General features: G+C 35.6%; 2 protein-coding genes across 7 annotated transcripts in view; one reads left to right on the forward strand and one right to left on the reverse strand.

Moving 5' to 3' along the window:
• LOC137828785 (5'-AMP-activated protein kinase-like protein) overlaps window positions 1–23,440 on the forward strand; it is a 39,133-nt gene continuing 15,693 nt past the window's right edge. The window contains exons 1-13 of one of the 6 annotated variants that reach the window (XM_068635468.1): window positions 1–439; window positions 520–639; window positions 1,346–1,503; window positions 1,584–2,291; window positions 2,871–3,012; window positions 3,127–3,187; window positions 3,274–3,324; window positions 3,449–3,502; window positions 5,041–5,160; window positions 6,010–6,134; window positions 6,433–6,484; window positions 6,726–6,865; window positions 7,182–7,527. In XM_068635468.1, coding sequence (XP_068491569.1) covers window positions 282–439; window positions 520–639; window positions 1,346–1,503; window positions 1,584–2,291; window positions 2,871–3,012; window positions 3,127–3,187; window positions 3,274–3,324; window positions 3,449–3,502; window positions 5,041–5,160; window positions 6,010–6,134; window positions 6,433–6,484; window positions 6,726–6,824 — 1,848 coding nt within the window. In that variant the 5' untranslated portion in view covers window positions 1–281 and the 3' untranslated portion in view covers window positions 6,825–6,865; window positions 7,182–7,527. Of the gene's footprint in view, window positions 440–519; window positions 835–1,345; window positions 1,504–1,583; window positions 2,292–2,870; window positions 3,013–3,126; window positions 3,188–3,273; window positions 3,325–3,448; window positions 3,503–5,040; window positions 5,161–6,009; window positions 6,135–6,432; window positions 6,485–6,725; window positions 6,866–7,181; window positions 7,528–23,440 lie in introns of those variants that run through there. The other 5 variants (XM_068635471.1, XM_068635470.2, XM_068635469.2 and 2 more) reach the window with 5 other exon arrangements.
• On the reverse strand, window positions 17,887–19,085 carry LOC150025938 (uncharacterized). Its single transcript, XM_090304291.1, has 2 exons — window positions 18,182–19,085; window positions 17,887–17,924 (listed from the first exon to the last, which is right to left on the reverse strand). Exons 1-2 carry the CDS (start codon window positions 19,083–19,085, stop codon window positions 17,887–17,889), a joined length of 942 nt encoding a protein of 313 aa, XP_090160417.1.

Below are 23,440 nucleotides of genomic sequence, written 5' to 3' on the forward strand. Positions count from 1 at the left end.
GTGGTTTATTCGAGAAAGAAATTGGTTGATGGGAAGCAGGTGACACGCCGCTAACCCCTGGCAGCAAGCTGACGGTCCTGATTCAACACCAAATCACCTTTTAACGATCCAATGATGAAGTGGTAGCAAATCCCTCCAGCATGTTAAATTCCAATCAACTTTTATTTAAGCAAGAAACTACTCTCAAGTCTTCCACATTTGCTGGTGCTTCTTGATGTGGTGAGGCATAGAATTAGAGAAAAGAAAGAGACTAAGTAGTCGTTAAAGAAGTGGAAGTGTAAATGGGAAGTGTATGGGTGTGTTACTTCCCCACCTGCACCATTCTTCCTTGTCGCCACTGCATTTTCTCTCCAAACCACCTTCTTCGTCACTCCACCACTCTCTCTCTCTGCGCACGTCCTTCTCAAACCACCGCCACCACCGCAAGAACCAGAACAAGGTTTTCTCTCTCACTCACTCTCAGTCTTTGCTTCTTCATTCAATTTCTGCGTTTCTTGATTCGCTCTCTTCGCGATTCAGAAGAAGTCGGAGAATCAAGACTGACGTCGAGATCTGCAACGATATCCGCGAATTTCTTGCTTCGGTTGGCCTTCCGGAGGACCACATTCCCTCCACCAAGGAGCTTCTTCTCCACGGATGGTCCTTTCGCTTTCCTTCGAAACTCTGCGTTTTGTTTGCGCCTTTTGCGTTTAAGAATGAGCATAGTTAACTCGCGATATTCAATTGCTTCATTATTTTGCTTCTAAAATTCTGCAATATTAAAGGAATTGAGTTGTGATATTTTGTTTAGCTGGAATGCTATGAAATTGCGAATCTCCTGCATGACTGCTCTGCGTAAGTTTTCTTTTAATAAACCATCAATGTCATCCCTAATCTCGTTACTGGTAGAGTGGAGAAAAAATAGAGTGGACTAAATGAACATAATAAATGATGAGTGAAGATAGGTGAGAAATAAAATAGAAATTAAAGTTGTTTAGGGAGAGAAATATAGAATTGATGAGGCGAGAGTGAGAGAGATGGGTGGAAGTAAGTTAGAATTATTACATTCCAAATTTAAAATTAATTCTTCTCTAACTTTATAATACCGACACCAACTTATTTCTATTCACTCAATGTTATTTCCATCATAAATAGAAATTACATTAAATAGTTCCCGAGAATGAAAAAATCCTCAAAACAATACATCAAAGCAGGGACTAGATTGACGGATGTTTAATATTTTAATGACTAGTATAATTTCATTACTTTAGGGTAATACTTGAGCCACCGAATTGATGATCTACTCTTCGTTTTATAGTTAGAGGTTGTTATTTATTTTTATTAGCCTAGTCTCCTCTGTTTATAGGAATGACCTGGCAAACATTGTCAGAAGGAGAGGGCATAAACAGATTCAGGAGCTTCTCACTAGCAGCTTATTAAAATCTGACGCTGATTTTTTAAGTGCTGAAACTAGTTTAGACGAGAGATTGGACGCCGCAGATGATTTTGAAGATCCCTTAACAGGTCAATTAAATTTCTTCTTTATGAATGGGTATTATTTTGTGTTGCTCACGACTGATGACTTAATCTAATGCAATTTAAAGGTCAGAATGAAAAGGTGGACAGTTTAGTCGACAATGTTGAAACATCATCAGAGTATTTTCTGGGAAGTAGTTCTAGTAGTTTGTATGTTAACTCTTCTCACAGTTTAGGTGAAGGTACTGACATCGTGGAAGAAGCCTTGGCTAATTTGACCATAGAGGATGGCCTAAGAGAAGTCAAAGATCATGCTGAAGTGGTAAGCAATGCGACAGAGGAGAATTTATACCCAACTGAAGTGACTATTGTGGATGATGATTGCGATAGTCTTTATCCCAACTTCAGTAGCCAAAGTTCCATCATGCCTGCAGAAATCTCTGGTGAATTACCGTTTGAGACAGTGTCTTCTGGTAACTCTGAGTCTGAGGATAGTTTAACGGGAAAAACAATTGGACAGTTAACCTTGTGGACGGAAAAGGACTCTGGCACTTCATTTAATGATTCCAATCTTGGTGCTGAAGAAAAAGAGTTCAGTGATTTAGAGCAAAAGGACTTCGGTGCATTAGAAGGTCAAGATGATGACAATGATGATATTGTTGAAAATGTTACAACAATTTCTGAAGTTTCCATTAGGGAAAATTTATCTGGTGATGGCAGACTTGAGTCAATTGTTCATTCTGCTGACAGCAGTTCTACAAATCTCGACACTTTGGCCAACTTGAAGGAAAAGGTTGCAAAATTTATTCAGAATGGAGATTTGGATCCAGTTGAAGGTAATTGCTAATTGTAGTGATGTATTGTTTGTTAAAATTATGGGGTTTTAAATACAGAGGAAGATAGATGAAAGAAGATGAAACACTGAATTGATATTAACTAAGGTATTATAGGGAGTGAGATAAAAGAAAATGAAACACTGATTTTGATATTAACTAAGATGTATTGCATTGTATTGATGTATTTAATATATTCACATTCTTAACAAATTTGGGTAACAAAATCATCGTAAGATAAGGAAATACATATGAGAAGATATATTCATATATTCTAACTGTTATCATGAATGGCTACAGTTATGAGTTTGACAGAAGTGGTTTCCGATTTTCAACATATTTAGTAAAAAGAAAACAATGACGAAAAAATAGATGATCTACCTTACCTTAACTCAAAATTTCTCTCTAAATGTTGGCTACTAAATGAAAAAAAGTTCTTTGGCAACGAACAAGTGACTATGATTTAGTCAAACCCGTTCTAATCAACAGATAAAGTCAGCATATTTTCTTCGTTCAGTGCAAATTTTATGTACACCTTCTATTTTCCCCTTTTTGACAATGCCCCTATTGTTTGATTCTTAGATCATGTCTCTGGCATTTCAAATGGGGATGATCCCAAGGAAAGCAAAGAGACTATTGAATCAGAACTTGTCATGGCTCATGTGAACTCATTGACATCCAAACTAGATCTATCTGGGCCATTGGATTTGGATAAGCCTCTTTGGTCAGTATTTTATAATTGTGTGGATGTTAGTAACCAACTGGGACTATGAGAAGTCCATTGATGTTTTCATTTGAACTGAACCCCTCCTTTTTTCTGCATTCAAATCATATATAGGGATGATCACTTGCCACATGAGGATCTAACTACTCATTTTGACAAGGACGCAGATACTGAGGTCATTTTGTGTATAAATATCCATAAATTGTATCTATCAACAGCTTCTTGTGATCTTAATTCATTTTACTTATTTTGATTATGCAGACTTCAAAGGTACCAAATGAAAGTGAGATAAATCATCTCAAGTTCATGCTGGTAGTAATTATTTAAAAGTCTTTTTTGTGGTTTAGATGTTGATAAAGCTAACTATTTTTTCTTAGAATATTTATGAATATAACCTGTAATCACACTTTTCCTCTTCCGTTTGCAAATGTTTCAGAATCAGAAGGAGTTGGAACTTTCACTGCTGAGGGAACAGATTGAAAAGGCAAAGGTAAGTGAGTAGTATCTGAAAACTGGCACTACAAGATGTGTGTGTATTTTGCTAAGATCCTACATTGGCTAGGTGCTAGACTACTTGTTATTTGAGCACTCGTCCTTTCTTGGACTAGCTTTTACAGTTGAGTTTGAACCAATCCGTTCTCAATTCTTATGTACATTTTCTGGCATCAGCCTAGTTGTTAGCATAAAAAATGACATTTCTCTGGACTTTGGCCGCTTTAATTCACCAGGTTAAAAAAATACATTTCTTAATTCATTTTGACAGACCTAAGAGTAAAGATTATAGAAAGACAGGAACATGTGTTCCTGAATGAGTGATAAAGAGAGACAAAGATTGAGAGGCAATGTAAAGTGTAATAGGGAGAAAGAGATGACTGTAACGTATTTTGTACTGTTTACTTTCTCTCCTTTTTTTAAGAACTACCTCTTTGGATGTCTCCCTATTTGATTTTACATAAATTCTGTGATGGAATGAATGAAGTCCTGTTTGCTTAATGTGTACATATGATCAGGAGATAACTTTGTAAAGATTCTCTAACCCTTTGGGAACTTGGATATTATGGGGTACCTGGTGATGTGATCTTGATTGGGTCAATGTAATTTTGGATTTTCTTATAATTTGTGTTATGTTTTTAATTAAGAGTACCAAAGGATGCACTTGGAAGAATATGAGGAATAAAGGAAATTGACTGATTTGTATGATAGGCCCATGAAAATATATCATTTCTACGTGTTGATGAAGACTTGGGCCCAATTTGAAGATAAGATACGAAGTCCAAATTCACATGATCTAGAAAAAGGATTGATGGCTGGAGTTTAAATAGTTGGGCTAAATAATTGCTTAAGCCCATTTTCATAATTTTTAATCTATTTTTAGTATTTTTTTTATTTAAATATTCAGATGTCTTTTAAGATGCCCTAGGTCAGTTTTTTAGGGTTCTTCAGCTTCCTAAACTATAATGATAAGTAGTGGGGTAGTGAGGAGTCAATAATAGTGAAAAAGAAGTTAGTGGGAATTTAAAATAAGTGCTAGTGGGAATTTATGTGGAATTTATAGAGGATTCGGTGGAGTATTTAAGTGTTCTCATCTCCTAGTCCCACATCAATTAGTATTACATGCACGGTGGAGTATTTAAGTGTTCGAGTATTCGGTTTTCCCTCCTTAATTGTTAGGTTTTAAGGGTGGGTTCCCCAACTATTTGAGTACTAATCACCCTTATCCTGTAATGAAAGCATTTGAATCTCCTGAATTTATATCATAACTGCAAGTTATTTCTAGGAATGATGATAATCCAAGATCACATATGTGAAAGGTTTTGCTTTTAAAACTTGAATAAGTGTAGTTCAATCTGAAGTTGTGTCCCACATCTGACGAAATTCAACATATTTTTGTTAGTGTGGAAGTGTTAACATGATCATAGCAAACTAGAAGCAATTGAACGTTCAGCCTTTCTCTCACCCTTTTATTCAATATAAGAGAGTTATTCCATAATCCATACAACTCAGTTACATGTATGTTGTTGCTTTCAGCTTGCCTTGTCTACGTTGCAAACCAAGGCAGAAGCAGAAATCAGTAAAGCCCGAAAACTTATATCTGAAAAAGATGAAGAACTACACTTTGCTGAAGAAAGTCTTTCAGGACTCAAGGAGGTATTGCCTTTGTCTTCTTGTTTACTTGTAATCCAGTAATGTATTTGGAGCACCTTGCATTCTTGGGGTAGTGGTTATCTTTTCCAAAATTTTAAGCAGTTTCAGTAGGAATATTGCTTACAAAATTGAAGAGTAATTGTTTTAAATTATTCATACATTTGATTAGAACATTCAACATTCCCTAAACTTACAGTTGCAAAACAAGTCTTGAGTATCGCATGATAAAACCACCTGATCCCTGCTTTTATAGGGTCGTGTTCTAATTTTGCAAAAAGAACAATCAAAGCTGATGCCATTTACGAAGCTGAGTTTCATATGAAAAAAAAAACTTTCAAACGCCATATTTAATTATGTGTTTAGGGGTAGCTGCTGTAGTTTTAATACTCCCTTTATATGGAAGATTTTCGTATCTGTCCCTGAATATACTATAGTTCATATGAAACTGTATACACATTCCTTACAATATATGCAAAGGATGCGCCAGAAGCAACAAATCTGGGGGCTGTTGGACAAGGGGGAAGTGTAGCCTAGAATATATATCTGCTGCTCCTGGATCTTCAAGTATCATTGGATCGATTTACAATTTGACCAGAAACTTCATATTTGATATTATGAGAATCTATAGTTGAATTAAAATGTTAATCCAGCTATGTGGTTGTCTGCTTCAATGAATGCATGATGACAGGAGTGTGTTTTTTCACATGGAAAAGAAGGTTCTATTTGATCCCATATATGGTGTATTTGGTAATCAATACGAACTAATGACTTTATATCCAAACAGATGAAAAATAGATTATTTAGATTAAAACTTGTATGCATGATGATAGTTCTGTTGTAATCATATTCCAGATTCAGATTGAGTTCTGTGGTGATGGTGACATTGTGGAGGTGGCTGGTAGCTTCAACGGTTGGCATCACCGAATAAAACTGGATCCTCAACCATCAACTAGTGCTGTAGACCTTGGGGGATCAAGGTTTTATTAGTTACTTTTAAGTGATTAATTATGTGTCATCATTCTGTCCTTGTTGATTACGTATTGTTTGTTGATCATACCAGAGGGAATGTGTAGAAGATTCTTGGTTTGATGCTGATCAGTGTTAAGGCTAAAATTGGAAGCATCATTTCAATGATTTGTTACTGGAATCAGCCAATGTTATCTATAGGATACAGAATAAAAAACCCGTTGCATATCGTGATAAAAATTATATTAGAAAACTTAACTTGTCTTAATAATAATACTGACCAATGCTGTTCAATGTAATAATATCCAGGAGTTCCAGATTTTGGTCAACAGTACTTTGGCTTTATCCTGGTGCATATGAGGTGTGCATCTTCAACGATACTAATTAGAATCAGTAATAATTAGAGTCAGCATCTTTCTGGTTCCTCTTTCCATTTTTTTCCTTTTTCATTATGGGCTTTATTTTGTCTTTTCGTTTGGTAGGGTAGCAGTTGGAATAGGTTGTTGGGTGGTTTGTTACCTATTTGTTTCAGTTAGTTACCTTTTTTACTCGTAAAGCATAATACTTATAGATGATTTAATACCTGTATTTATTTCTTGTAGATAAAATTTGTTGTTGATGGCAAATGGATAACAGATCCTCAAAGGGAGTCGGTAACAAGGGGTCACATATGTAACAACATTCTAAGAGTAGATAGATGATGCATTACGACTCAGGTCAATTGTTAGATGTATATAATCTGGTAAGCCGATGGTTTTCATCTTGATTGTTCTTAATCATCAATTTAAAAAATGTTGCGAGATACACTGGAAATTACAGAGTCGAACTATGGATTTCAAGTGAAAATTGAAAATCGTGGATGTGCAACATTCTAAGAATAGATTACTGATATATTCAAATATTCAATTATTGTCTTGTTTTTTTTATCATTAATCAGTTAGGGCTTGCTTGCACTTATGTTAATTTCAGCATAGTCTTATAACTTCTTAATTTTTATACAATACAGAATTTTTGTTTGGTTTTTATTAGTGTCCTAATATTATGATGAACTACTATAGGGTACATAAAGATTGAAGAAAATGTGGTTTGCTGTGAATTTCTAAAATCACCAGGCTTGACAGCTAATGGACCAGGAGGGGAGACGCTAGAATGAGCAGAATCTTAACGAGTGTCGTTTGCTACCGTCCTATTTGTACATTTGTGTCTAAAATTTTAAAAATTAGGAAATTTAGGGTGGGTTAGTGGGGAGGATTTGGGAGTCCATAACTGAGAAGTCGTAGCTTCAGACCACGCAATCATTGTATGAATCAGGGAAGAATTGTAGCCTCCTTCGTTTTTGTATTCTTTTGTTGTCGAAGCCAGGATATTTTACATGTGATATTTGATGACTTCCTACGTTTTCAAGTTGGCACGAAAGAAGCGAAAAAGGGTTATGGAGGGGAACAGCAACCGGCGCATAAAACCTCACTTGCACAATTATATACGTAACATCCCTTTCATAATCATTACACAATTTAGAATAGAACATACAGTGCGGTAATGAAAGATATATTTAATAGTGTTTAAATATAAATTTAAACCTTCAACCTTTCCAGGCAGATTGTCTGATTCTTCCTCACTTTGCAATTTCTCTTTGGATATATAGGAAAGAAAAAGGTGGGCCATATGGTAGACTAAAATAAAGAAACCAGAAATAAGTAAAAAAAGAAAGAGACTGTAAATTTATCTTTAGTTAAAAATTGATAGAACCTTGATAAAGATTCATTACAGTTTATCCCATCATCATCTGATAGTCTTGTCTTGAATGTTTCTTTCTCCATATCTAGTATTTTTTCTTCTTGAACACTCACTTCACTTTATTTGACAACCTTGTGATTCCTGAGTAGATCAATAAGTGTTTGTGTTCTTTTTTTAAGATTCAATCTCATTTTTCATGGAAATCTGTCATTCTTGACCTTCTATAACTTCTATGGTTTCTTTAAAGCTTTTAGGTTGAGAATCTTTTATCTCTTTAATTGTAGTCAAAACATAATAAATAATATCAACATGCCTAAACCTATGTACATGTTTGATTGTTTCTGCTCTTCCTATCAACCTTGATAGTTGGAATACAAAAGTACACCTTTTGACCTTCTTGAGTGAGAGATAAAATGTTGATTTTCATCGTTTAATGTTCCATCGTCTAACCCCACCAAACAATTTGATGCATCACTATAAGGTTCTACCTCATCCTTTCTTTGGATCTTTTCACAACATAATCATCGAATGTGATATCCTTGCTACTGGAGGCATTTAACTTCTGTAGGTTCCAACCTCTATAACTTATACCCCTTCAAACCTTCAATGTATCTAATGAAGATACAAGCTCATGCTTTCAATTTATCTTTATTCACATGTGAAAATGTCAAGGTGCCAAACGCTATTAGACTATCATAATCTATTGACCTTCCACATATCCATGAGAGTTCTACAATTTAGAAGGGACACCGACTCCTATCAGATAAACGATATTAATGAAAAAAGAGAAAAAAATATCTTTATCATTAACAACCTGTTTGTTTCTAAGTATCACAAGTGAGGAGGGAGGGGTGAGTGAGTGTAATGTATGTTTGGTTCTGTGTTTTTGAGGGTGTTCAAGCGGATGGGGGAGCAGGTGAGAGCGTTGTTTTTTACTCTTCACAAAAATGAAGAGATTTGTGTTGATTCCACGTAAGCACAATGCTATTTTACTTTGATACCTTGGATGCATTCTGAATATATTAAAAATAGTGAATACATTGGTGGGTAGTTGTGCATGCATTCAGAATACAATGGTGTCAGTTTGTGAAAGTTGTGCTTGCCGTGCTTAGAGAGAGTGAACCTTGTATTGTGAGAGCTGGTTTTGTTGTGCCCAGAATGAGTGAACGTGAGAGCTGGTTTATTGTTAGAGTTGTTCAGTTTTATGTGCTTGAGGAAGAAAAAGAAAAAAAAGAGGTAAAATCATGAGTCTCTGTTGATTTTTTTACTAGAATCAATTTCGCTATACGTCTCCGGAAACAAGCATAATCAATTTTCCAATTTTTCCAAATGGTGCATGTTGGTTTTATAGAATAGATTATATAGTTTTTAAAACTAGAACGAGAATCGATCCTCGTTATGTGACAAATGTGCTATAATTGATTTTGGTTTATCTATAACTACATACAAAATTGATTTTGTGAATTTATAATATTTTTTGTTGTGTTTTTTTTTTCTAGATTGGATCTTGGGTGTTGTGGTGGTTGGATACCCCTAGCAGCCCCATCATTGTTAATTTTAACCCAGTCTCGTGAAGGAAACTCTCATCTAACAGGAAGAGGACGAAGAACTTTACCACTACGAGTATTAATACCAAAAAACTTAATCACGTTGAAATTCAACATATCATTCTTCATTGGACCTTTAAACGAATTTTCCACTAGACAAGTTAAATCTTTAATTACTGAAATAGCCCAAAAAACCTCAATCTTATCCTGAAATGTAGCATAATTCCTCATACACCATATCATCTGTACCGGTGAGACCCATACGAATGAAAATACATCTCCTCATCAATGGGCCGACCGACACCACGAATCTAATTACGCTTAAGCAAAGTTAATCAAGCTAATCAATGGTTAAGAGCTAGGTAATGTATTCCTAAACGTGACCCAAACCCTTTAATCTGGCCCAAGAACCAGGTACGTCATCATATAGTGTTATGACTATCGAGTGCCGTATACTAAAACTGACTTGAGCGTTGGAGTGCCTTCTGCAGGTACCATCCGAGTTTGGGCTACGAGAAGACCGAGAGGTGGAACGAGTAGAGGGAAGGAAAGATCTTGCTTGGAGAGGAAGTGAAGTGTCATCCGATCGACCGATTAAGGAAGGACAAGAACAATCTCAATAGTTCTCTAGGCCTCAACCTTGTTCGAGAACATCATCCAAATAGAAAAATTTATCACAACAAGCTTAATCAATTTAATAAAAGAAATAAAATCATCCTTATTAGAGAAATGAGAAGTAAGAAAACTCTTCCGAGCCCAACTCAAAATATGCAAAGCATTAGAACATTCAAAAAATAAATGTTGAATAGATTCCTCAAGCTTTTCACAATGCGTACACATAGAACATATATGCAAACCTTTATTCTAAATATGTTGATTTGTAGGAAGCCGCCCATGAAAAACTTTCTAGAGTACTAGAGTTTTGGAAGGCGGAATAGATGAAGGCCAAATGAATTTACCCTAACCACAGGGAATTCCTGGTTCCAAGAAAAAAGTCCTAGCCAATTTAAGATTGAAATGACCAGACTCATTTAGAATCCAATTAGGAATATCCTGTTCCTCCCTAACCATGATATGATTAAAAAAATGAGGCATCTGCTGTAAAGATAAGGAAATATTCCAATCACAACCTGTCCAAAACTGAGAGGCTGTATCCGGAATGCTAACACCATAAGATAACCTTGCAATATTTTCTAAACAAGTAGTAGAACACCATTTATCATTCCAAAAATTAATAAAAGAACATGCACCAACAGTCCAAGAAATATAATGAAGTATAATAAAATAAATCTTCTTAATTCCAGGCCAAAGAGATGAAGATCTATAAACCATTCTAAACTTATATTTTGATTTAAGAACCCTATCTTTCAAGAGCAAAGACCAAGACCTGTTGCTATAAGCAAAGTTCCAAGCAAGCTTAAGAAGATATGCATTATTTTCATGATGAAGATTAATAATCTTCAAACCTCCATTCTCAAGAGGAGAACAAATCGTATCCTAATTCACGGTGACTACGCGTTTTTTCATAATATCATCAGTCCAAATAAAATTTCGACACCACTGCTCAACTTGGTTAAGAAGTGAAATAGGTCATTTATACATATTACAACTATAAGCTAGAAATCCAGTAATCATCGTATTGATCAACTGAATCCGATTCATCATGCTAAAAGATTTACCTTTCAAAAATGTTCTAGCTTCAATTTGACTCTATCAGCCAAAGGTTGAAGAATTCGACACTTTGGAGCACCAACAAAGATAGGCACTCCAAAATAATTGAAAGGTAAACAACCATGACTACAAGAAAGAATACGTTGAATTTTGGTGACAAATCTTGCAGAATTATCCATGGTGAAAAAACTACTTTTAGAGTTATTAACATAATGACCAAAAAAATCACCATATATTTTAAGAAAAATACTCAAATTTCTAAGAGACTTAATATCCCCCTAAAAAAAAAAGTATGTCATCAGCATATAAAATATGAGAGGGAGTGAAATAACCGTGCAGACTAGCCATATGTAAACTTTTCTTATCATTCACAAACTTAGAGATACCTCTACTAAGAATTTCCTCTGCAAGACAAAAATGTAAAGGAGACAAAAGATCATCTTGTCTAACCTCTACTGCAAGGAAAAAACCCACCAAACTTCCATTTATTCCAATAGAAAGCATAGATGAATGAAAAATTGTACTAATCCAACCGAAAAACGAGGGGTGAAAACCAAAGCGTGTCAAAAATAATAAAAAGAACTTTCAACTCAGAGTGTCAAAGGCTTTATGAATATTAACTTTGTAAGCCACATTACCTCCTCTAACCTTTTTAGAAATCATGTTAATAGCTTCAGAAGCAATACCAATGCAATCCTGAATTTGTCTACCCTGCACAAACTCATATTTATTAGGAGAAATGATTCTAGCAGCCACAATTGCAAGCCTATCCGCCAGTATCTTGGAAATAATCTTAAATTTGAAATTAGCAACAACAATTGGCATGTAATCTTTAATTGAGTTAGCACCTTGAATCTTAGGAATAAGAGATACCACATTACTGTTTATTCCAGGGAGAACCCAATTTTGTTTAAAAAACTGTTGAACAACATTGCAAACATCTGTCCCAATAATGTCTCAACAAGAATGATAAAAAAAACAGCAAAATCATTAGGATCAGGAGCACTATTACCATTAATAAAAAGAACAGTCTTGATTTCCAAAAAATCAGGACATTTAATCAACATCATATTCTCATCAGAGGAAACTCCCAGGAATATAAGAACCAATAAAATTTTCCATATTACTTGTATCCGGAATATAGAAATAGACTTAGCATAAAGATTTTTATAAAAGTCCAAAATATGATCCTAAATGAGTTTAGGATCCTCAGTAAACTCATTATCAATCCATAGACGATGAATCATTATAATTATTTCTCCTTTTGACCACATCAAGGAAAAAAACAATATTTCTATCTCCATCTTTGAACCATAACATCTTAGCCCTTTCTTTCCATAACAAATACTAACAGTGAAGAGCATGGTCAAGCTCCTCTTAGCAATCTTTTCTTGACAGAGAAGTCCATCTATATCAGAAAAACTAGCAGTCTCTAAGTTTTGTTGAATACCAAGGAGGAGACCTTGCTTAAGAAGAACTGCATTGTGAACATTACCAAAAAATTTTTATTTCAGTCTCAGAGCTCAATTTTCAACCTTTCTAACTTATGTTGCAAAATAAGCATAGGACAACCAACAACCTTATTAGTCCAAGAATCATGAATAAGTTTTAGACATGAAGTGTCCTGAAGCCACGTAGAAAAGAAATGAAAATTGCCAACCTTCCTCAAAGAATTACTAGCAAGACTAGCAAGAATAAAGGAATGATCAAAACAATTTTTAACAAAAACTTGATAAGTACAAGAATCCCATTCATCCAGACACATTCCATTACATAAAGCCCTTTCCAGTCTTCTATGAATTCTATGCAACCCTCTCCTTCCATTACACCAAGTATAACAAGATTCAGCAAAAGGCATACAAAAAAGATCATTAGTATTAATCTAATCAAGGAATTCATTTCAAGAAACCTGATTAGGAGTCACCCGCCTTTATAGTCATCCGTCGAGAGCACAACAGTAAAATCTCTAAAAATACACCAAGGCCCTGTGAAGAAACTAAGATCCCTCCACAAAAGCCATCTAGCCAAGCATGTGTTAGCACCATAAACACCTGCAAAGCTAAAAATTTTATCATGCATAAGACAAGTTACAAAAATAAACTTTATTAACAATAGGATATATAGCCACCAGATGCATATTAACAGATTTGAAAAGGACATCAAAAGCAACAATGTACAACATCATAGGTTCAGCAAGAAAAACCAGGAGGAGTTTATATAGTTTAAGTAAATGATAAGTGCCTAATTTCAGAAATATTTGATATTAAAATATAGGCACTTGTGAGGATTTATTGCTAATTTACATATAAGATAATCCTTAATTTATGAATTTATATCTTTTTACATTTTTTATGAGCTTTATTTGAATAAGAGCATTTTATTCTCAAATTTGGTGTTAATTGCAGGTTTCTAGGGAAGATTGGAGAATTGAATTAAAGATGAATAATTTGAGCTGAAAAAAGAAAGTTGGAAAGTCTCAGAATACGTAAAAGTGTCGAAAAAGCCAGTTTTGCAACAGGGATTCTCGCTCAAGCAAGATATTCTCGCTTGAGCGAGAATGCTCCAAGATAGTTTTTGAAAATGGACACCTTTCTCGCTAAAGCAAGAATTCCTCGCTTAAGCGAGAATGCATCATACAAATTGGGCATTTTTTTTGTTTTATCACTTATCTCATTAGCGCGACACAGGAAGCCACCTAACCCTAGTAAATTAGGTTAAATAGGAGGCTAGAGGCTCAACCCTAGTGTGCCCGATTGAGAGAAAAACACCATTGAGTAAATTGTAACCAATTGGAAGAATGGAAGGTGCTAAAACTATGTGTGGCTAATTCTACCCATTGGGATTGAGAGTAATCTGTTCGACCTCTTGTGTATTAAGGTGATATTTAAATATTTAATATTATGTTCTTGATTGATTATTGGTATTGTTGTTTTGCTTCTAAATAGTTGTGACATGTTTGAGAATCTTAAATCTGTCTGAGAGGTATTTTTAGGGTTTTGACCTAAACAACAATACTTAACATATTTGAGTGTTAAAGATAGACTTGAAATGTTAATTGCCATTAACGTCTGAGTGTGATTCTAAGTTATTTTTATATGCGAAAGATCGATATTTAGGAAACATTGTTAAGAATTTTATATGCGAGTATAAAATAGTTTTCTACGGGCATCAATTTTAATCAAAGAACCTAATATGAACATGCTAATCAAAATACATAAGAGTGAGAAAGATGAAACCTAATCCCTATTTTCCAACTTGAAGCAACCAATTGTTTGTCTGTTTTCTTATTGATCATTTCCAACACAATCACTATCAACACACTTTTTATTGTTCTGTTTATATTTAGCAAACATTGTACTTAATAATTCACCTGTTTCTTATAGGATCAATATCCGTTCTTAGGGACAATTATTACTTCTGACAAAGCAGTGCACTTGCCGTAGAAAGTCATTAGTAAACTAATCAACATCTCCACAGTTTTGTGGTTTTCCAGTCCTCTAACATTCTAGAAAATGAAGAGACCTTTATTGCGACATTGTAGAGAGAACTGCCTTAGTATTTTTTTTGGATTTACTAGTCCCCTTAGGTGGTCTCCCTAGTTTTCTTTTAGTGCAAACTATTTGCTCGCCAGTATCACTGACATCCTTCTCCATCTATTAGGATCAACCCAAAATTTTGAAACAACATCTGCAGTTTCCAAACCTCCAAGAGAGGAAAAATGATTTTGCAGGACCAGCGATAGTGCTTTAACATCCCCAAGAGATTTAGCCTTCCGAGGGATTGGTATGAGGCGACGAAGATGGTACAATCACAATAGCAGAAACCTCTACATGATGACTATTAATGGAAAAGAAAGAATAGGGTAAATCCCTTGTGTATATTGAACACATAGGGTTATGTTTATATAGGAAAAGAAACGTATGGACTAAGCCCATTACATAAATATGAGATATCTAACAATATCTATAATATCTCATAATATCAAATAATATCTAATAATATCTAACACTCCCCCTCAAGCTGGTGCATATAGATAATATGTACCCAGCTTGTTACAAATGTAATCAATCCTAGGCCCTCGTAAGGGTTTAGTAAAAATATCTGCTAATTGATTATTTGAATTAACAAACTCAGTCTTGATATCTCCCGATATAATCTTTTCTCGAATGAAATGACAATCAATTTCAATATGTTTTGTCCTTTCAAGAAAAACTGGATTTGAGCTAATATGAAGAGCAGCTTGATTATCACATATAAGTGTCATTTGAGTAACCTCTCCAAATTGCAATTCTTTAATTAATTGTTTAAGCCAAATAAGCTCACAAGTAGCCGAGGCCATAACTCTATATTCTGCTTCTGCACTAGATCTTGCCACAACACTTTGTTTCTTGCTCTTCCAAGAGATCAAGTTATCACCAATGGAGACACAATAACCAGAAGTTGATCTTTTATCAGATGGAGATCCTGCCCAATCAGCATCTGAATAACAAACTACTTTAGTATGGTTATTATGACCATATAACAAACCTTTTCCAGGAGAGCCTTTAATGTACTTCACTATACGAATGACTGCATTCCAATGATCTTCACATGGAGAATTAAGAAATTGACTCACCACCCTGACTGCAAAGGAAATATCAGGACAAGTAACAGTGAGGTAGTTCAATTTTCCAACTAATCTCCTGTACTTCTCAGGATCTAAAAGAGGCTCCCCTTGATTGGGTAGAAGCTTGACATTGGGATCCATGGGAGTATCAACAGATTTCGAATTCATCAACCCAATTTCCTCCAAAATATCTAATGCGTATTTTCTTTGAGAGATAACAATACCAGTATTGGATTGTGCTACCTCAATCCCCAAGAAATATCTGAGTTTGCCAAGATCTTTAGAATGAAAGTGTTGACAAAGGTGTTGTTTTACTTGTGAGATACCATGGTGATCACTGCCTGTAAGAACAATGTCACCAACATATACTACAAGATAGATACACCCACCACTCGAGTGACGATAAAAAACTGAATGATCTCCTTCACTGCGAGTCATACCAAATTGTTGAACAACATTGCTAAATTTTCCAAACCAAGCCCTAGGAGACTGCTTGAGGCCATATAAGGATTTGTGAAGACGACATACCAATCCATAAGACTCCCCTTGAGCAACAAAACCGGGAGGTTGCTCCATATAAATTTCTTCCTGCAAATCCCCATTAAGAAAAGCATTTTTAACATTCAGTTGATAAAGAGGCCATTGTTGAAGAGTAGCTATAGCTATGAATAAGCGAACAGAGGCCATCTTTGCTAGAAAAAGTATCACCATAGTCTAAACCAAAAATTTGGGTATAACCCTTAGCCACAAGACGAGCTTTGAGACGATCAATAGTACCATCAGGACCAACTTTGATAGCAAAAATCTACCTGCAACCAACAACAGATTTCCTAGATGGTAAAGGAACAAGTTCCCAAGTTCCATTATTCTGAAGCGCATTCATTTCATCAAGCATGGCCTGACGCCAACTAGGATGAGCTAAGGCATCACCTACAAATTTTGGAATGGATACAGAAGAAATAGACAAAAGGCAGGTATAAAAGGGTTGAGATAGTCTATGGTAACTCAAAGCAGTATAATGTGGAGAGGGATTACGAGTAGAACGTATACCTTTACGGATAGCAATAGGAAGATCAGGTTCAACAGTCAGAGGTTCAACTGTAGGAGCCGGAGGGGGATGAGGTGTTGACCGGAATAGAGTCTGCTAATGGACGATGAGACTTTTGACAACGACTATACACCTGAAGAGTTGGTGGCGGTGGTGAATTGTTAGGTGCACTAGGCACAACAAGAGGAATATTAACTTGATTAGATGAAGAAATTGAAGGAGAAAGACAAGACTTAAAGTAAAGGGAAGATTCACTGAAGGTGACATCTGCTGAAATAAAATAACGGTTTAAAGACGGTGAGAAACATTTATATCCTTTTTGTGATCTAGTGAACCCTGAAAAGACACATTTGTGTGACTTAGGAGATAATTTATCAAGACCAAGACTAAAATTATGAACAAAACATGTGGACCCAAAAACTTTGGGAGGTAAAGAATGGAGAGGGTCATGTGGAAATAAAATAGAATGAGGAATTTTGTTATCTAAAACTGAAGATGACATGCGATTAATGAGATAACATGCACTAAGAACAACATCACCCCAAAAACGCTGAGGAACATCACCATGGATTAAAATAGTACGTGTTGTTTCAACAAGATGTCTATTCTTGCGCTCAGCTACCCCATTTTGTTGAGGTGTATAAGCACATGAAGTTTGATGAAGAATACCATGAGAAGCCATACAAATTTTAAAAGAATGAGAAAGATACTCACGTCCATTATCACTGCGCAAAATTTGGATGGAAATTCCAAATTGATTTTTAATTTCATTGTAAAATATTTGAAATATAGAAAACAACTCAGAACGGTTTTTCATTAAAAATACCCAACTACATCTTGAATAATCATCAATAAAAATAACAAAATACTGAAATCCTAAATTAGACTTAATACGACTTGGTCCCCAAATGTCAAAGTGAACTAAGGCAAAAGGAGATGAAGCACGTTGTGAGACACTACTAGGAAAAGAACTACGAATGTGCTTCCCTAACTGACACGACTCACACGATAAAGTAGACACATTAGACAAACTTGGAACAAGCTGCTGCATCTTGGCAAGACTAGGATGACCCAACTAAGCATGAATGAGAGATGAAGAATCCATAATTGCGCCAACATGTGCAGAGATCTATAGTTGATAAAGTCCATGAGACTCACATCCGGTGCCAATCATCCGTCCCAAACTCCAGTCCTGTAAAGTAACAAAATCTTTGGTAAAAGAAATAACACAATCAAGGGAACGGGTGAGACGACTAATGGATAATAAGTTAAATGGAGACCCAGGGACATAAAGAATATTATCAATAGATAAAGAAGAAAAAAGATTAATAGTACCAACACCATGTGATGGTACCCTATATCCATTGGCCATGGTAACCGAAGGTAAATAACCCGTAGTAGATAAGGAAGAGAAAAAAGATTTATTACCAGTAATGTGATCAGTGGCACCTGAATCTAGAACCCAAGGGCCATGGGAAGTGGAGTGAGTGAGGCCAACAAAAGATGTAGGAGGATGACCATGTAAGGCATAACATCTGTCAATTTTGTGACCAAGTTTGCCACAATGGTCACACTTGTGACGCCCTTTGCCCGACTTGTGAGAGCGAGTACGATCATTATGTTGAGAGACTAAAGCAGAAGAGTCATCAACATGAGACGTTATATCAGTGGTGTGTTTACCTGGCACGCGCAAAAGGGTAGAACAAGTGGAAGTAAAATTGGGCACAATAGGAGATCCCAAAACTTGATCACGAACGTGAGAATAATCATCAGGAAGGCCATGTAAACCCAATAACATGAAGAACTTGGATATTTGTTCTAGTTCTTGAGAAGGAGTAGAGGCAGGAGGTAATAACTCATTAAAATCATGAAGAAGAGCATGAAGTTTACCTAGATATTCTGCCATTGTACCATCAAGACGTTTGGGAGCAACAATTGTGAGAAGATTTTGACACACACCATAAAGACATTGAGTATCATTGGTGTATAATAATTTTGCTTGTTCCCAAACTTCTAAACATGTTTCATAGGTACGAAAAATTTGTTTTAAAGATGAGTGAATGATCGATTTGATAAGAATGCATAATTGAGCATCAATTTTCAACCAACGAAAAACCTCATTTTCAGCAAGAGTAGGATGAGTAAGATGATCAACATAACCTTGACTCTTAAGCCATAATTTAATATTTGATGCCCAAGTGTCATAATTGGTTCCATCCAATTTGTCAATGAAAAGATGAATATTGACGTAATTAGTATAAATAGATGAATCCAGAATAATGACTGCAGAAGAAGCCACAGTGGTAGCGGCAGCGAAAGAAGCCATAGTGGCAACGGAAGCGGAAGAAGCCATAGAAGATAAGGACAAATCTAGTCACCGGTTAATTGGTGACAACAACAAAGATGAAGGCTTCGGCAGCGTCTCCAGCGGAGGCTCCGATGAGATTTCGGCGACGACTCCGTCGAGATTCCGATGGCGGCTCTGGCGAGATTCTGGCGGCGGCTCCGGCGAGGGTCCGACGGCTGCTCCGAAGAGGTAGTGGTATCTCCGACGAGACAGTGGGGTGGTGGCTGGAAAATTCCAGTGAATAGTGTGTTCACCAATAAAAATTGAACCTTAAACCCTAACCTTATGCTCTAGATACCATATTAAAGGAAAAGAAAGAATAGGGTAAATCCCTTGTGTATATTGAACACATAGGGTTATATTTATATAAGAAAAGAAACATATGGGCTAAGCCCATTACATAAATATGAGATATCTAACAGTATCTATAATATCTCATAATATCAAATAATATCTAATTATATCTAATAATATCTAACAATGACCATCAATTGGAGTCTTAATTGGTGCTTTAGAATCTGCAGGTGATTTAGCCCTCCGATGAGAGGTAGGATGCAACAGAGATGGTACAACCACAAGAGTAGAGACCTCCATAAGATGATCATCAATAGTAGTGGTAACTGAATGTGACTTTGAGCCCTTGGCTTGCATAACAGCAGGTGAATTCCTTAGCATCCTCGGTTCTGGAAAATCCGAAGTGGGAGTGGACAACCCCTACCTGGATAGGGACCTATCATGATCTGAGGCATCCTTGAGAGGAGGCATATATGCAAAATCATCCTCCCGTCCACCTATTTTATCAAAAGTAAGGTGACCTAAGAGTGACCCTGCATTAGCCTCGCCAAGAGCATCAATTTTCAATTTATCAGTGGGGCGTTCCATGAGCTTTGGTTGCGGATCTTTCAATGATTTTCTTTCATTATTGTTTGGTTTTGAATAACATATTCATTGTTGAATTTTTATGTTTTGTAGGATATAATGACAACTCAGGAAAGTAGTCATGCAACATCTTTTTGTGGATGATAAGGTTTGATTTCGAATATGCTTAATTTTTTTAGGCATACAATGACATGACATTCTTAGTAAACTGTACATGTATTTATTAATGCAGGTCTTTAGGCATTATTGCATGCCAAAATTTTTGGGAAGTTTTAACAAAACCTTAAGTGCTGAAGAACAATTTATTATTCAGTCAACCCTCTTTGGTTGGCTAATTGTGTCGGATGGGAACCTGAAATTGAGTCGCTACCTTTTAAGGGAGTTATGTACTAGGTGGGTGGAGAGAAGTCATGGTTTTGTAGTAAGCTCTACAGTTGTCCCATTTACTTTGTTAGATGTTTTTTTAGGTATAGGTCTTAGAGTTGTGGGAGACAAATTTGACTTAGATAAAACAGAAAACAATTGTAAGAGTATGAGTTTTTTTTCAAAACTAGTCATGTATCTGTGAAAATGATTTATGATGAAATTGTTAAGCATCGCAACGAATGTTCCATACATGACTTTTTCAGGTTGTACTTCTTGTTAGGAATGTGAGAGTTTTTATTTCCAAGTAGAATGGGTTTAGTTCTTGGTGGGTTGTTTAGGGTTGTGGATGATCTGGGTGAATTGGGTAGGTTTAATTGGGGAGGTTTAGTTTATGACTTTTTGGTTCAGAGTATGTGTTTAGCTTCAATGTGTATGAGGAGGAAAACTAATGCTACATATATCCATGTTTGTGGTTGTGTGTACTTGATGCAGGTAATTTAAAATGTTTCCTTCGTATGTGTAATGACTTGCCATACATTTTCTAGTTAGTGGCATTAATTTGACATGAGTTGTGTAGATATGGGCTCTTGAACATTTGTTCTCTTACAAGCGGCAAGTTCCGAGGATTGGAAATATATATCCTCGTATCACACAATGGATGGATGTTAGGCTGAGTGACATTGAAATTGCATTTGGACTGCAACAGAATGTGGTGTGTAGAATATATTGATTTTTTTTAAATGTACAATACTTATTTTTTTTTCATTTATGTTGGTATTTTTTGTGTGCATGAATAGGTTATTGTGTACTTATCTACGTCCAATGAAGAGTTACAAAATGAATTCGTTGTACAAGCATTTGAGGTAGTTCAACGTGGATTTACAACCGACATGTCAAACAAAAAAGGATTATGGTAAAATGAAGGTGAAAGTAGTTGATATGCTTTGTCAAGCGAAGGAACAACAGGTAGTCATCAACAATTTGGAGAAGGAATTGAAAGAGTTACAAGAATTTTTAAGTGCACGTGCAAAATCTTATATGCGTGATAGTCCTTCTGCAAATGATGACGAACATCTGCAGATGTCTTATGTTGATGATAAAGATGTACCCGATGAGCTAGGTGTACCCGAAGAGCAAGGTGTACCCGAAGAGCAAGACGGACCCGAAGAGCGAGATGTACCTGAATAGCCAGACGTACCCCAAGAGCAAGATGTACCCGAAGACCAAGACGTACCCGAAGACCAAGATGGGGGAGAAGAAAAAAGTAACATATTCACCCGAGTCAAGCATAGAGGAAGGAAACATGTGATGTTAGCTGTGATGAAATCACCATGGACTAGGTATGGAAGGGGAAAAAATGATTTTGTTAGTCATAATTGAAAGGGATCGTACATGACGTGCTTAGTACTTAAGTATGTTAATTATGAAGTAGTTGTTAGAAATGATACATGTTTATTTCATTGGGTGTAATGTGGTTAGAGAATTTAAGACATGTATCTAGCAACTGCGTTCTAATTTTACTAACTGTAAATAGGTTGGACTTTTTGAAGTGTTTTTGAATTTTAATTGTTTCCCATTTATGTGGTTGAAGTGAACATAATTTTTAAATTTGAATGTATGGTAGTGTCAACACACAGAAACTAAGTTGATACAAACTAAGAAGGACAAGTAACCAACAAATTAAGTTAAGACATGTAATAAGCATTGTTCAAACATGTGCTTATAAATTATAAATACAATTGTGTATCATCAATTATACAATAATAGTCTTGATTATGCATATAGGCATGTTTGTAATATGTGGAAGTTTAAACCAACCTTGAACTTCAGATTCTGTCTTCCTCCATCTTATTCAATAACTCCAATTGCTTTGCATCTGAATATATTTTGGATATTGAAATGTGAATTACAATAGTGGATATAGGACATTGTTTTTTAAGTATAGACAATTTTTGGAATTGTACCTAAAGTCAGTGGATCGCGTATTATTGGATGACAACAACGAGCTTCCTCTTCAGATGGTGGACATATGTCAAATTTGAAAACCTATAGGCACAAATCAGATGGTGGACATATGTCAAATTTTAAAACCTATAGGCATGAATATTGTAATGAAAGGCACACTTGTTTGTACTATAGTTATAATGAAAGTCAAATACCTTAACAATGTTGTTTACGGTTATATTAAGGTAGAATGCTCTTTGATTCGGACTAAATATGGCTACCTATAATAACATTAATGCTTTCATGAAATATGATATGGAGTTATTTGAAAAAAGAGTTTTTTGAAGATAAATACATTCTTTAGCACTAAGACTAATCCTACTACAATTTGTGGTCCAAATATCAGATCTTTTAACACCTTTGTGTGTACACTTGCTCTAACTGTTTCTATTGGATCCTGTAATAAAGAGGTGTATAATTGTCATTTTTGTGTTGCATAAACTGAAAGGATCGAAAGAGTACATAAGCCATATATTACCTTAATAATTATTAACATGTCTCCTAAACCATTTGGTTGAAATTCTTTGACATTACTTCTATTTAAGCGAAAATGGTCCATTGCTGAAGGGGTCCAATTCAGCTTGCACAAAAAAATTTAGATTGAGCGAAAACAGTCAAGTGCTGAAAGGATCTAGTCTAGGTTGCACCAAAAACGTTGGTTTGAGCGAAAACGGGGCAGTGCTGAAGGGGTCGATTTTAGCTTGCACGAAAATATTTGGATTAAGCGAAAACGAGGCAGTGCTGAAGCGGTCGAATTTAGCTTGCACAAAAATATTTGGATTAAGTGAAAATGGGGCAGTGAGCGTCGATTTTAGCTTGCACGAAAATATTTGGATTAAGTGAAAACAGTCAAGTGCTGAAGGGATCCAGTCTAGGTTGCACCAAAAAACTTGGTTTGAGCGAAAACAGAGCAGTGTTGAAGGGGTCGATTTTAGCTTGCACGAAAAAATTTGGATTAAGCGAAAACGAGGCAGTGCTGAAGGGGTCCATTTTAGCTTGCACGAAAAAAATTGGATTAGACAAAAACGGGGCAGTGCTGAAGGGTTCCATTTTAGCTTGCACGAAAAAATTTGGATTAAGCAAAAACGGTTCAGTTTAGCTTGAACCAAAAT

The sequence above is a fragment of the Phaseolus vulgaris genome, chromosome 7, assembly GCF_051622355.1.
Source record: "Phaseolus vulgaris cultivar YP4 chromosome 7, ASM5162235v1, whole genome shotgun sequence".
In the NCBI taxonomy this organism is placed as follows: Eukaryota; Viridiplantae; Streptophyta; class Magnoliopsida; order Fabales; family Fabaceae; genus Phaseolus; species Phaseolus vulgaris.

Coding starts and splice junctions, on each gene's coding strand:
- LOC150025938 (XM_090304291.1), bottom strand. CDS start 19,085: ATGGCTTCTTCCGCTTCCGTTGCCACTATGGCTTCTTTCGCTGCCGCT. Junction 17,925..18,181: donor CCCTTGGGTTCTAGATTCAG/GTGCCACTGATC, acceptor GTTACTTTACAG/GACTGGAGTTTGGGACGGAT.